Raw genomic sequence first — 12,637 nt, 5'->3', positions numbered from 1 at the left:
CGCTCTGAATGTCCAGGCTCAGCTGCGGCGAGAAGATTTAGAAGGGGCGGGGTAGGTTGGGACGGTAGTTTAATTACGTGCCGGGGAATTGCGTCAATTTGTACTTTAGCATTTGAAAAAAGTGCTGTGAGCGTGGAGTGGGGCTGGTGGAGAGTGAGGCGAATGTGCGGTTTTGAAACCAGAGGACCGTAAGTCCCTCTCTCTCCAAACGAGACCGTCCCGCGGGCTCTGCGGCCGCCTCTGGACCGTCCGGAGAGAACATGGCCGCGCCCGGAGCCCGGAGCTGCAGCCTCTCGGGCCTGCTCCCGGCTCAGACCTCGCTGGAGTACGCTCTGCTCGATGCCGTCACCCAGGAGGAGAAGGACAGCCTGGTCTACCAGTATCTGCAGAAGGTGGACGGCTGGGAGCAGGACTTGTCAGTGCCCGAGTTTCCGGAAGGTGAGGGGCTGGCTTCGGGGTGGGGACCCCTCCCGGAACCTCCCCTTCCTCGGGGACGGCGCCCTCCCCTGAAGCGGTGGGCGAGGCGTGGTTCTGCGGCCGCGCCGGGCAGAGGCGCTTCGCCCAGCCGAGCCTCTGTCCCCAGGCGGCGGCGGCGGCGGCGCGGGGGTTTGTGGAGGGCGGGCACATGCATCTTTGTCTCTGTTTCCTCCCTATCTGCCCGGGCCGTGTGTTAACTCAATAGACTTTCCCTGACTGTTTCGTGACCCCTGTTGGCAGTGATTCCAGTGTCCGTGCCCATTCAGTCTGGTTGCCCAGCATCGTCATCGTCTTTGTGCATCATCCTAGCTTCCATTTATTGATCACTTCTTATGGGCCACACACAGCCCTAAACACAAGGGTATTATCTTATTTAATCCTCTCTGCAAACCATTTGAGGTGCTCTTCTTAACCCTATTTTATAGTTGGGAAACTGAGGCCCGGGGACAGGGAGGTTAAGTCGTCTGCCGAGGGCCTCACAACTGAGAACGACTAGAGTTGGATTATACAGACACCCCCCCCGCACTCCCCCGCACTGCATCGGCCGGTTTCTTAACTGTGTCACACTCTTCCGTTCAAAGTCGTGAACCTTGTAATTTTAAAAATCTGAATCAATTATGGCCAGTTTCCAGGTTTGAATCCTGGCTCTGTGAATGTTTGGAGCACGAGGGAACTGATAGTCCCAGCAGTGCTGTTTGTGAAGCTCATCTTGCTATGATAAATGAAACCGAACTTTACCTTCTTTGGTTGGGACTGGCATTGTTTTGACTGCTGGTGGTGGCGTGCCTCCTGGCATGACACTGAAACCACATGTATAGTTAATTGGTTCGATGTGGCAGGGTTCAGTATCTCATGGGAGGTCTATTGGAACCTTGCCTCTGACGACAGCCTCGTCTTTCGAAGCCTTTTGCTCTCGCCTTCATACGTGCTTACTTTATCTGTTATTAATCCTATACTGGACTTGAATTATTGTGGAATTCTATCAAAAGAATTGGGTGCATTAGTGCTTATCCCATCAAAGAAACTTTAAAAGTTTATATAGATGAATGTGTATTTTTTTTTAAAGTCTGTAAGAAGTTAGTTATATATCGTACCCTGTCGTAAAATGGGCATGCCAGCAGCTAGGATTTGGGCCAGTGTTTTTATTTTCTTGTTTGTATCTACGATGAGTGTATTTTATTACTATGAGCTTTGATCTTTGTGACTCATACGTAATACAACAAAATATTCAGGCTTCATATTTGACACAAATTTTCTGCTGGACCTGATTATTGAGAACAGAATACTAGATGTGAGTTTTTTCTTGGTTTCTTTATCAGTTACTGTAATCAGGAAGTCATAAACATAACTCAGAAACACTGTGCTTTGTTAATTTCTTCAAAGAAACATGTTTTATGAGAAGCTGTGTGGTATAATGGATGGATTCAGACAGATCCAGAATTAAATCCCAGTTACTCCATTTGTCAGTTGCATGATTTTGAGCAAGTTAGTTGACTTTGCCAAGCCTTACTTTTCTCACTTATAAAATGGAAGCAATTATTTACCTTTCAGGTTTATTATGCAGACTATATGGTGTATCTAAAGTTCTTACTTCGTAGGGGAGCTCAGTAAATGTCATTATTAGCAGCTTTTAAAGTTATATTCATTGTTATTATTGTTATTATAAAGTGAATTATTAAGTCTGGTAAGCACCTAGCACAATAAGTGACATGTAATTATACTTTCCCTGCCTCTCCAATCTAAGTCACTTGACTATTTACAGAAAATAAATTTGAGACAAATTCATAAATATTTTAAAATTAGGATTTGAAATATACATAATTACTTTGAAGTTTTATAGGGTCACTTGATCTGGCATACTATTAAAACTTTATCAAAATGGATATTTAAGACCTCACTGTACCCTAAACCTCACTAGGTGTGACTAATTGGCAGAAATATTAGTTTGATTTGCAGACTTTTTTTTTTTTAGAATTTTGTTTTAATTGAGTGACTTCAGTTGCTGTTATTAGTTGTTAGCTGTTATTATTCATTTGTTCCACCCAGCTTTGGCTTTCAGTTTCTATAAAATATTTCCAAATACCTGCTTCAAGTTATAATTAATACTTTTAGTATCTGCATTTATTTACTTATAAGCAACAAACTCATTATCTTTGTTTCCTTAAATTGGTTAAACAGAGATGCTGTACTTTTAATCTACTTTTGTTTAACAAAATTTTTCTTCATAGTGCATAGTTAAAATTGTAAATCATGGTCAAGTAATTATAAATTCTAATTTACAAAAGCACAGATTAATGAGATTCTGTTTTTCTTTGGAGGGAAGGGAACATGCTCTTCTTCAATATTAATGTTGCTTCCATGAAATCTATAATAATAGCAGTGTGTTTTGCTTAACTTTGCATTTAAAATATTTTGTATTTAAGGTCTTATTCAAATCCAGAGCATTTCAGCTCTTTTATGAAATTGGCTTAGGTATTTTGTATGTTTATCCTTATATTTTAACACTGTTTCTTGATATTTATTCTTAAGGTTGACCTTCATTCTCAGTAGCCCATTTGTACCTAATCATGTACTTAAGTCCTTTTAATATTTGATATTTCCTCTTATTTTTACCTAAATATGTTAATCTTACTTCCTTTCACACACAGACTAATATACCATTTCTGAAAGAATTTAGTAGCTTTTTCTTACTATATCTGCAGACTGTCTCATAGCAGTAGCTTTCTCATCTTCTGCCTCCCCACTCCCTTCCTTCCTTGCCAGTCCCTTCCTTAGAAATAATAATTGTTCACATTTTAATAGAAAGTTTTAAGTAAATTATCTTGATCATTTCCTTTAATTATTTTTTATTTTGTGTAAATTTCAGGATTAGAATGGCTGAACACAGAAGAATCTATTTCTGTCTACAAGGATCTATGTGGAAAAGTGGTTGTCCTTGATTTCTTCACCTACTGCTGCATAAACTGTATTCACCTGTTGCCTGATCTTCATGCATTAGAGCACACATACTCTGATAAAGGTATCTGCCCTTTAAATTGGTTTCTAACAGTCTGTCCTGGCATAGTCACTGGAAGAGTAGCTGACTCATTTTGCTCATAGGAGAATGAAACATTTGGCAAGACTTCAGTGATTCTAAAGTAATTTCTAATCTATGAATTAAGGACTCCATGTACCTTTTCATGAAGAGTTAAGCTTAGTGATGATGGTTTGCCTTCCTAAAGAACCAGCATTTAGTCTATGGTCTTTCTTTAAAGATAAGACATAGTTTACTTTTTTCATGATCCAAGTATTTTAAAAAGGTCATTTTGTATACCTGGACTTACCTAAATTTGTTCTATGAAAAAAAGAAAAAATGAAATGTGTGACTAATTTTATATTCTTCTTGTTGTGATAAAAAGGTTTAAAGTTCTTATTAGGAAATATGAATAAGCTTCCTTTAATTTCAAATGACATAAACTACTACCTGTGCTAATATTTTGGAAGGCAAAATATTATAACAGATACTTTTTCTTTGACCCTGCTTTATTTAAAAATTATTTATAAAGGTTAATGTTTTCCAAAGCACACTAGGAAATCCTTTTTTATGGTATTACAAATTCTGAAAATGTAAGAGGTTATACTTAGTATTTTCTTTAGAACTTTGACATTTTTTCAGATTTTTTCTTGTTTACTTCTTTTTAAAAAGAGAGCATATGGGATAAATGAAACTAATTAAAGGTTCCATTTAATTAGGCTTAAATTAATTGAAGCTGTCCTCTTTGCAGTGACTAAAAAGAAGAGGGGGTTACTGATCTTGTGAGAGTAAAGATGAGAATAGAGTATACATGTACAAAAATGAAGGATTTCTTGAAACTTAGTTTAAAAAAAGGAGTGTTGGATAAAACCTTCAGTGCAGGTGAAACTTCAGATGCTTTTAAATTGTAACGGGCTGTATCTTGGAATTGCCTATGGGTGAGATTTACCAAGAACTCAAATATTCCCAATCGCTAAACCATGTTTTCAAAAATTCATCTATATTTAAGAAACATGAGTATTTCATTATCTCCTAGGTTTTGGATACTTATGTGTCTTGTTCAAATCCATGTAATAAATACATTTATTGAGTATTATGTGCAGGGTACTCTAACTGCTGGGGAAATATGTAACAAAGCTGAATTAAAGCATTATGGAACATGGGGAAAGGACTAACTCGCTTTGCCTGGAAGCTTTGGAAAATATTTCTCAAAAGAAGGAGACAATTAAGCTGGAACTTGAAAAATGAGCAGGAGTGCAGCTGAAAATGAAAATGGGGCAGGAGGGACACTCCTGGCTGAGGAAGTGACAGGTAAACAAGGAGGGGAAGCACAGAGGAGTAGGTTTGGAGAGTGGTAAATAGTTTAGTGTCGCAAGGTTATAGGGGCCCCGGGGAAGAGTTAAAGGGGAGGAAGGCAGATTAGGTTCAGACTTGCGTTACGAAGGGCTTTGTATAACTTTCTTAATAGTTAATGGACTTTTTCATCTACTGAAAGTACAGAGATGTTCAAGGTTGTTTTTGATTTACTTGTTTAAGAGGAGGATGACAGTACGATTTGTGTTTCAGAATGGCACTTACAGACTGGGTTAAAAATCCCAAAGTTAACCATTTCCTACTTAAGATCACCCCTAATGGACTGTTTAACTTAATTGGTTAACCCCATACCTGAAGCAAATTCAGTGGCTTCTTAGAATGGATCCTTAACAATCTCTTTACCAGTTTACTGAAAATACTTTTATAACACATTGTGACAAAAAATAATAACTATTTTTATATATAAATACACTTCTGAAAAGTAAAATACTTTGTAAGTGGTTTCAACATTGTAATTTCAAAGAAACATTACTTCATTATGCTGCTGTATGAAAATGCTGGTAACTTAGAAATAAAAGATTTTTGTATTGCTTAGAAGATAAGTTCAGTTCATATTCACAAAAGCAGGCATACCTAGAGATTATCATATGAAAGTTCAGTAGGCTGTCACTAAATTTGCTTTCTTGTTGCTGTCTTTTTTTTTTTAATTTTTATTGGAGTATAGTTGATTTACAATGTTGTGTTAGTTTCAGGTGTACAGCAAAGTGAATGAGTTATATATATGTATATATCCATTCTTTTTCAGATTCTTTTCTCATATAGGTTATTACAGAATATTGAGTAGAGTTCCCTGTGCTATACAGTAGTTCCTTGTTAGTTATCTATTTTATGTATAGTAGTATGTATGTGTTAATTCCAATCTCCTAATTTATCATGATGCTGTGTCTTATTTCATTACTATCTGATGTTTCTGAATTTATCTTCAGCAATCCTATTTATGTTCTTGAAGAGACATTAAGCAGCCTGTTTCTATTCCATGAAATATTCAGTTCATTTTATCAGTAATCTGGAAATGCTCAGCTGCGTGAGGAAGTGCATTTTAATTCAAAAACACTCTGAAAGAAGCCTGCTTTAATACTCAGTCTCCTTCCTCTGTAAACAGCTTTTAAAGTCTGGTTTGTAATGGTGACCAGTATCACTTTCACAATAGTGTAAAAGAAATTATAAATGCCAAAGATCTAAAGCAAAAGTAAAAAGATACTTAATAGTAATGAATGGTTCTGGTTTCTCCTTGAGGGTTTCTAATTTCTTTTACCTGTTTATGCTGGATACATTAATGATATATAATACCCAAATTTAGCACAATGGCTATCATCTAAGGAAAAGCACTTGTTTTTGTTTTTGTTTTTTGCGGTACGCGGGCCTCTCACTGTTGTGGCCTCTCCCGTTGCGGAGCACAGGCTCCGGACTCGCAGGCTCAGCGGCCATGGCTCACGGGCCCAGCCGCTCCACAGCATGTGGGATCTTCCCGGACCGGGGCACGAACCCGTGTCCCCTGCATCGGCAGGCAGACTCTCAACCACTGCGCCACCAGGGAAGCCCTGAAAAGGACTTGTTTTATAAGAAAACATCTAGTAGGAAAAGTTGGCATATTTTAAAATGTGTTTGCTAGGTGAATGTTAATATATAATTAAATCAGACTTTAAAAACCTAAATGCCATAACACTGCTGAGTAAACGCTGGTATTCTCGTTATGTGGTATATGCTGTTTTTCACTTTATTAAAAATTAGAAGAATGTATTTCTAATTTATAGGGAAACTAAACCTTTTAATGAGTCAATATACAGTTTTACTCTGTGTCAGAGTTCCCAAAACCACCCCCAGGTCAATAATTCTTTAGGAGGACTCACAGGATTCAGCATGTAGCTGTACTCATGGCTATAATTTATTACAACAAAAGGACACAAAGCAGAATCAGCCAAGGGAAAAAACGCCTGGGGCTGAATCCAGGGGAGGCCAGGAGCCAGCCGAGTCCTCTCTGGGTGGAGTCGCGTAGGAGGTGCTTAATTCCCCCAGCAAAGAGTTGTTACAGCGAGTTTGGATGTTGCCAACCAGGGAAGCTCACTAGAGACAGCACCCAGCACTTTAGGCCTTGTGAGCTACTCTCATCAGTTCTGGGAATGATGGGAACGCTTCCGAAATACAGGCAAGGACCAGCCCTGTAAGCAGGTCTTTGAAAGAATAGTAGTGGGGCCTGCTATGTTAACTCTTTTCTGTACACACTTCACACTTCCTTTCTGCAGCACCCCATATACTGATTATTCTTTGTTCTTAAATAAAGTATGATGAAAATATTGGCTGATTTATGGCAAACTTTCAGTGTTTAATGTAGACACAGGGAAATGTCAGTTTTTGAAATTTAAAAAAGATTCACATATGTTTCTCATCTCTGCTTTAATGTAGTGTTTGGGTGATTTTTGATTTATTTATTTATTTATTTATTTTTTTGCGGTACGCGGGCCTCTCACTGTTGTGGCCTCTCCCGTTGCGGATCACAGGCTCCGGACGCGCAGGCCTAGCGGCCATGGCTCACAGGCCCAGCCGCTCCGCGGCATGTGGGATCCTCCCGGACCGGGGCACGAACCCGCGTCCCCTGCATCGGCAGGCGGACTCTCAACCACTGCGCCACCAGGGAAGCCCCCGATTTTTTTACTTCATGTTTCCATCTCTCCACATCCTTCTTCCCTTCCCTCCCCTCGGGGTATTCTAGCCTCTGTGACCTGCCTTCATCTTTTCTTGCCTAGTAAAGTCATGCTCGTCTTTTAGATCTCAAAATGCCTCAATTTACAGGTTTTGTAACATCTAAAACTCCTTAAATATTTTTAGTTTTTGCATTGAACTAAGTTATTATACTGCCTGTGATTAAACTGTACTGTTTGCTATATACTATATTTAAATGTTATATATTACTATGCATAATTGTATTTATATGTCTATTCGTTTCTGAAAAATAAGACCTTTGTAGTTAGTTCCCTGACCAGGGATCGAACCCATGCCCCCTGCAGTGGAATCACGGAGTCCTAACCCCTGGACTGCCAGGGAATTCCCTGAAGTTTCTTCAATGATTTTAAAAGGTTATTTTATTACTAATATTTTAGAAGCAGCTATTCTTTTTATTTGGTTTTACCTTTTCTCTTTCCCTTTCTTTTTCCTCTCCCTCTCGACTCTCTTTCTTCCTTTTCTTCTTTCCATGTTTTATTTTAAATGTAGTAGTTTTGATCCATGTGTTGGCAAAAGATCCATGAAGGGAAGAATCTTTTACATCCTGTTTTTTATTCTGTATGATTAATAGAACAAGCAAAATATTTTAAGAAAAATTTCTGTACACTTTAAGGTTGTTGACACTGAAAAAATGAGATGCATAGCTATTTGGCAGTTGTCCTTGTATGTAGATCAATATAGATATTCTATTTAGACAATACGATGTGGTTTATATATTGTACAAATATGTTTCTTCAGTATTTATGTCCTGTCCATTCATTTCCTATTATGTATGAGACACTATGCTGGTAAATAATAAAATAGTGTATGATCCCTAAATAATTAATAGGAATTACAGTGTAACAAGGGGAAAACTTACAATCAAATAACCACACAAATATTTTTATAATTTCTGATTAGTGCTAAGAAGGAAAATTACAGGGCTTCCCTGGTGGCGCAGTGGTTGAGAGTCTGCCTGCCGATGCAGAGGACACGGGTTCGTGCCCCGGTCCGGGAAGATCCCACATGCCGTGGAGCGCCTGGGCCTGTGAGCCATGGCTGCTGAGCCTGCGCGTCTGGAGCCTGTGCTCCGCAACGGGAGAGGCCGCAGCAGTGAGAGGTCCGCGTACCGACAAAAAAAAAAAAAAGAAGAAAATTACAGACTGCTATGAAAACAAATATTGAGGTTTACTCTAATCTGGAAGCATTAAAGAAAGCTTTTTTAAGAGTAAAAATTGAGCTGAGATCTAAAAGACAGGAATGACTTTACTAGGTGAGAAGGTTCCAGGCAGAGAGACACTATGTGTCAAGGCTTTAAAGCAAGAGGAATAATGATATTCTGGACGAACTAAGAAAGTCCTGGTCGCTACAGTACCCTGAGGGAGGGGAAGAAGAGTGGAAAAAGATGCTGGAGAGGTGAGATGTGATTTTTGCATGTGGTTTTCCATTGGGAAAGCCTAGGAAGGATTTTCTGCCAGAGGGTGATGTGATCAGATTTGTGTTTTTTAAAGATCAGTTCATCTCCTGGGTGGGCAACTAATTAGTGGACAAGAAATGGATTGATGACAAGGCTGTCGTGCTCCCTGTGAGATATGATAATAGCTTAGCCCGTTATAGCTGTTAAGATCAATAGGACTCAGTCATGGATTAACTATGGGTGATGAGAGAGGGCTGGTTGGTTATCACAGAGATATCCTAGGTAGGTTTCTGGCTTGTGTAATTGGCAAGACGGTGGTGCCATTTGGTGACAGGAAACGCTGTAGAAAGGACGTTTGGAGGGGAAGTTCGTGAGTTTAGTTTGAAGTATCTTTGAGACTTGCACTTCATTCTCCATCTGACTTCCATTGCTTTTAAGAAAAAGATCTCAATCCTTATTATGACTTACGAGACTGACCCTATCTGTATGTTTATTCTTGTTTTGTCCCATGCTCCCCTTTGTTCTCTGTGTTTAGTCACTTACCTTCTTCAATCTCTGTCTTGCCCCACTTTTCAATGTGTTGTTTTCTCTCCCTGAAATCTCCTCTGTTGCTCTCTTCACATAGTTAACATCTTCTCATCATTTAGATCTCACCTCAGTCATCACTTTTTCAAAGAAGTGTTGGGATATATTGACCAAAGGAAAAAAATACATTTTTTGAAGTAATAAGGTATATATTGTGTATATATATTATATATATAAAATATATTTGGACTCAACTCATGGTTTCTTTTTAAATTTGTTATTATAAATCATCAATCATTTGTTGTGATTTTCAAATTTTCTGTATTTGACTAATGGGATCCCCTTCAAGCTATCACCTGTGTCCTTCTGACATGTCCTTATCATTCTCTGAGCGCTTCTTTACTTGTCACAACAAAATATTTCCGGGTTCATCTTCTGCTTTCCCAGCCCCATCTCTGAGTCAGCCTCTTCTCCAAGGAGCTCTCATTCCTTTTAGTATTGAACATTGGGAATGGTTTTGAGAAACCAAGATCCGGGCACTAGACGTGTTTGTTGCTGTTGAGGTGTCTTTGCTTCCAGTCCCTCTCAACTATTTTAAAAATTACTTAAACTAGTCCCTCTCACCCCCCGTGAGGTTATGTTATTCATTTGAAATGTAGCTAGATTCATTTGTTTCTGTTTGTACTTTTAGGCCCCCTTTCTCCATTTCTGTTGATTTTGTTTTCGAGTATGCAAAATTATAACATGGTCTGAAAGTCAGAACTATGCAGAAAGTATAGATTCATCCACCCATTTCTTCTGCCTATTCCTACGTTCTCATTCTTTCCGTCCCATTCTTTTTCTTTTTTAAAATTTCTTCTTTTTTTAACATAAAAACTGACATACTATTGACATTTTTGTGCACTTCACTTCTATCATGTGACATTTTTCCTGGTAGTCACTCCATATCAGTTTATAAAGAACTTCCTGGTTAGTTTTAGTAGCTGCATAGTACTTTGTGTGTACCATAATTTATTCAGCCACTCTCCTATCCTGTGTTTTGGCCCTTACTTTGTTTATAATATTAAACTAACAGTGAATAATCTTGCAGATACATTTTTGTACTGCTGGTAGTATATCTTAAGGGTAAATTCCTAGAAGTGGGATTGCTGGGTCAAAGTAAAATGTATATACAATTTTGTTAGATGTTGCCATGTTCCGTACCAGGAGGACTGTACCAGTTTGCATTCTTTTTTTTTTTTTTTCGGCCACACCACACAGCTTTCGGGATCTTAGTTCCCTGACCAGGGATCAAACCTGGGCCCCCTGCAGTGGAAGTGCAGAGTCCTAACCACTGGACTGCCAGGGAATTCCCTCAGTTTGCATTCTTACTAACAGTGTATGGTGTCTCTTCCCCCGTTGCCGCTCCAGTAAAATGTGTTGACATATTTTTACTGGTTTAGTATATGAGAAATGGTATCTCGGTGTAGTTTTAAATTGCATTTTAGAGTGGAGTTGAACAAGTCTTTTCATGTTTATGGCTATTTATTGTAAATGGGGTTTTGTTTACCATTATATCCTCCAAAACTGGGTATTATGTAGGTATATAAAGTCTATTGATTTCTGTGTGTTAATTTTATATTCCACAACTTCCTGAATCTTTTATTATTTGGGTTAGTTTTGTAATTGCTTCTGTGGAGTTTCCCTAACATACTATCATATTATCTGCAAAGAAAATTTCCAGTTCTTACGCCTATAACTGATTTCTCTTGTCTGATTTTGTTGTCTACTATCACCCTTCCTACTCATTGTTAAATAGTAGTGGAAGCAGTGGACATCTCTGCCTTGTTCCTTATCTTACTGGAAAACTTCTAGTTCTTCTCCATTAAGTTAGAGGCTGGTTTTAGGACTCACTTATATTTATTTACTCAATTAACAAATTATCAAAGTACAAAATTACTTTAAATTATATCTCAGTAAACCTGATGTTAAAAACAAAAATCTATCTCTGCTACTTCTGGGTTTGGAGGAGAATGGTGGCTACCTAATTTTGAATCTCCCCATGTCCCTTTCGCCCGCTCCCTAAACATAAAAACAACAGGGAGAGTAAATAGAACCACACTTGATCCTACCTTCAGCAATACTAGGAGACAGAGAATATCATGGCCTTCAAATTACCTGTAAGTTGTGAAATGAACTTACTTCCATTAAAGATCCTGCTGCTACTAGCCAGCAGGTGCTGAGAACAGAAATGGGGGAGGCTTAAAAGACTCCATGAAAAAAAGAAAGTGGTTCAGAGGACTTAGGCAAAGCACAAAAAGAGTAATCCCCTTACCTGCAGAAAGAGAAACTCCAACACTAAGTGCAAAATACTGAACACAGGTTTGGATATACTAGAACATAGTACTAGCTCTTGAAAGAGTGTGGGACTGGGAACAGAAGCCTCAGAGAAGCATCGCTTCTGGAAGAGAATCAGATATGTAGAGGTGTGTGTAGTTTCCCTTGGAGATAGTCTACTGAAGGGAACGAAGAAGATAAGAGGGAAGAGTTAAGGATGCTGCAGAAACAAAAGAATATACACATCAACTCCTTCTTCCAACGGCGCTCTCTGAAAAGAGACTGCACAGAAAAGGGGGACTGTCAGAAGAGGGCACTCTCAAACTAGGAGCTCTGTCCAAAAACTGATTAGGATTATTAAAAAGCAGATCACATCCATATAAAACTGTAAAAAGCTGAAAATGTGATTCAAAGTTGAAATGCTGTTGAAAATTCTCACTTAATCAAAAAGTTGACAGAAACTATAACACAGTCCTCCATACTGAATGACATATTCTCTAAAAGTATTTAGGAATAATGAAAAAGCTTGAATCAGAAATTTAAAAACTAAAAACAGAAATGGACGCGCCCCCCCACCCCCGCAAAACAAAAGAAGAAATGAGTGTTGATTGAACCAGAAAAGAAATAGAAGAAAAAAGTCCGAATAATATTAGAGATGAAGACTAAATTACAGGGTGTCCAAGGGGTAATAAATTCATGTAAAAATGTTATAAGGGGCATTGAGCTAAAGCAGGGATATAAAAACAGACTTAGAGACTGAAAACGAGCTTAAAAAAAAAAGAAGTAGTAAAAAGGGTTAGAGAGGAAATGATTGA

The 12,637-nt window shown here is 38.4% G+C and overlaps 1 protein-coding gene and 1 non-coding gene across 2 annotated transcripts in view; one reads left to right on the top strand and one right to left on the bottom strand.

Moving 5' to 3' along the window:
- Nucleotides 1–55: 55 nt before the first annotated feature.
- The window catches only part of NHLRC2 (NHL repeat containing 2), a 62,672-nt gene continuing 50,090 nt past the window's right edge, over nt 56–12,637 (top strand). Inside the window, exons 1-2 of the mRNA XM_060034024.1 lie at nt 56–438; nt 3,344–3,496. Of these exons, the coding sequence (XP_059890007.1) occupies nt 261–438; nt 3,344–3,496 (331 nt within the window). The 5' untranslated portion in view covers nt 56–260. The remainder of the gene's footprint in view (nt 439–3,343; nt 3,497–12,637) is intronic.
- On the bottom strand, nt 10,782–10,854 carry TRNAG-UCC (transfer RNA glycine (anticodon UCC)). Its single transcript has one exon. It is a non-coding gene; the product is annotated as a tRNA-Gly (tRNA).

Source organism: Delphinus delphis, chromosome 16, assembly GCF_949987515.2.
Source record: "Delphinus delphis chromosome 16, mDelDel1.2, whole genome shotgun sequence".
In the NCBI taxonomy this organism is placed as follows: domain Eukaryota; kingdom Metazoa; phylum Chordata; class Mammalia; order Artiodactyla; family Delphinidae; genus Delphinus; species Delphinus delphis.
This window is presented reverse-complemented; position numbering and strand designations above follow the sequence as displayed.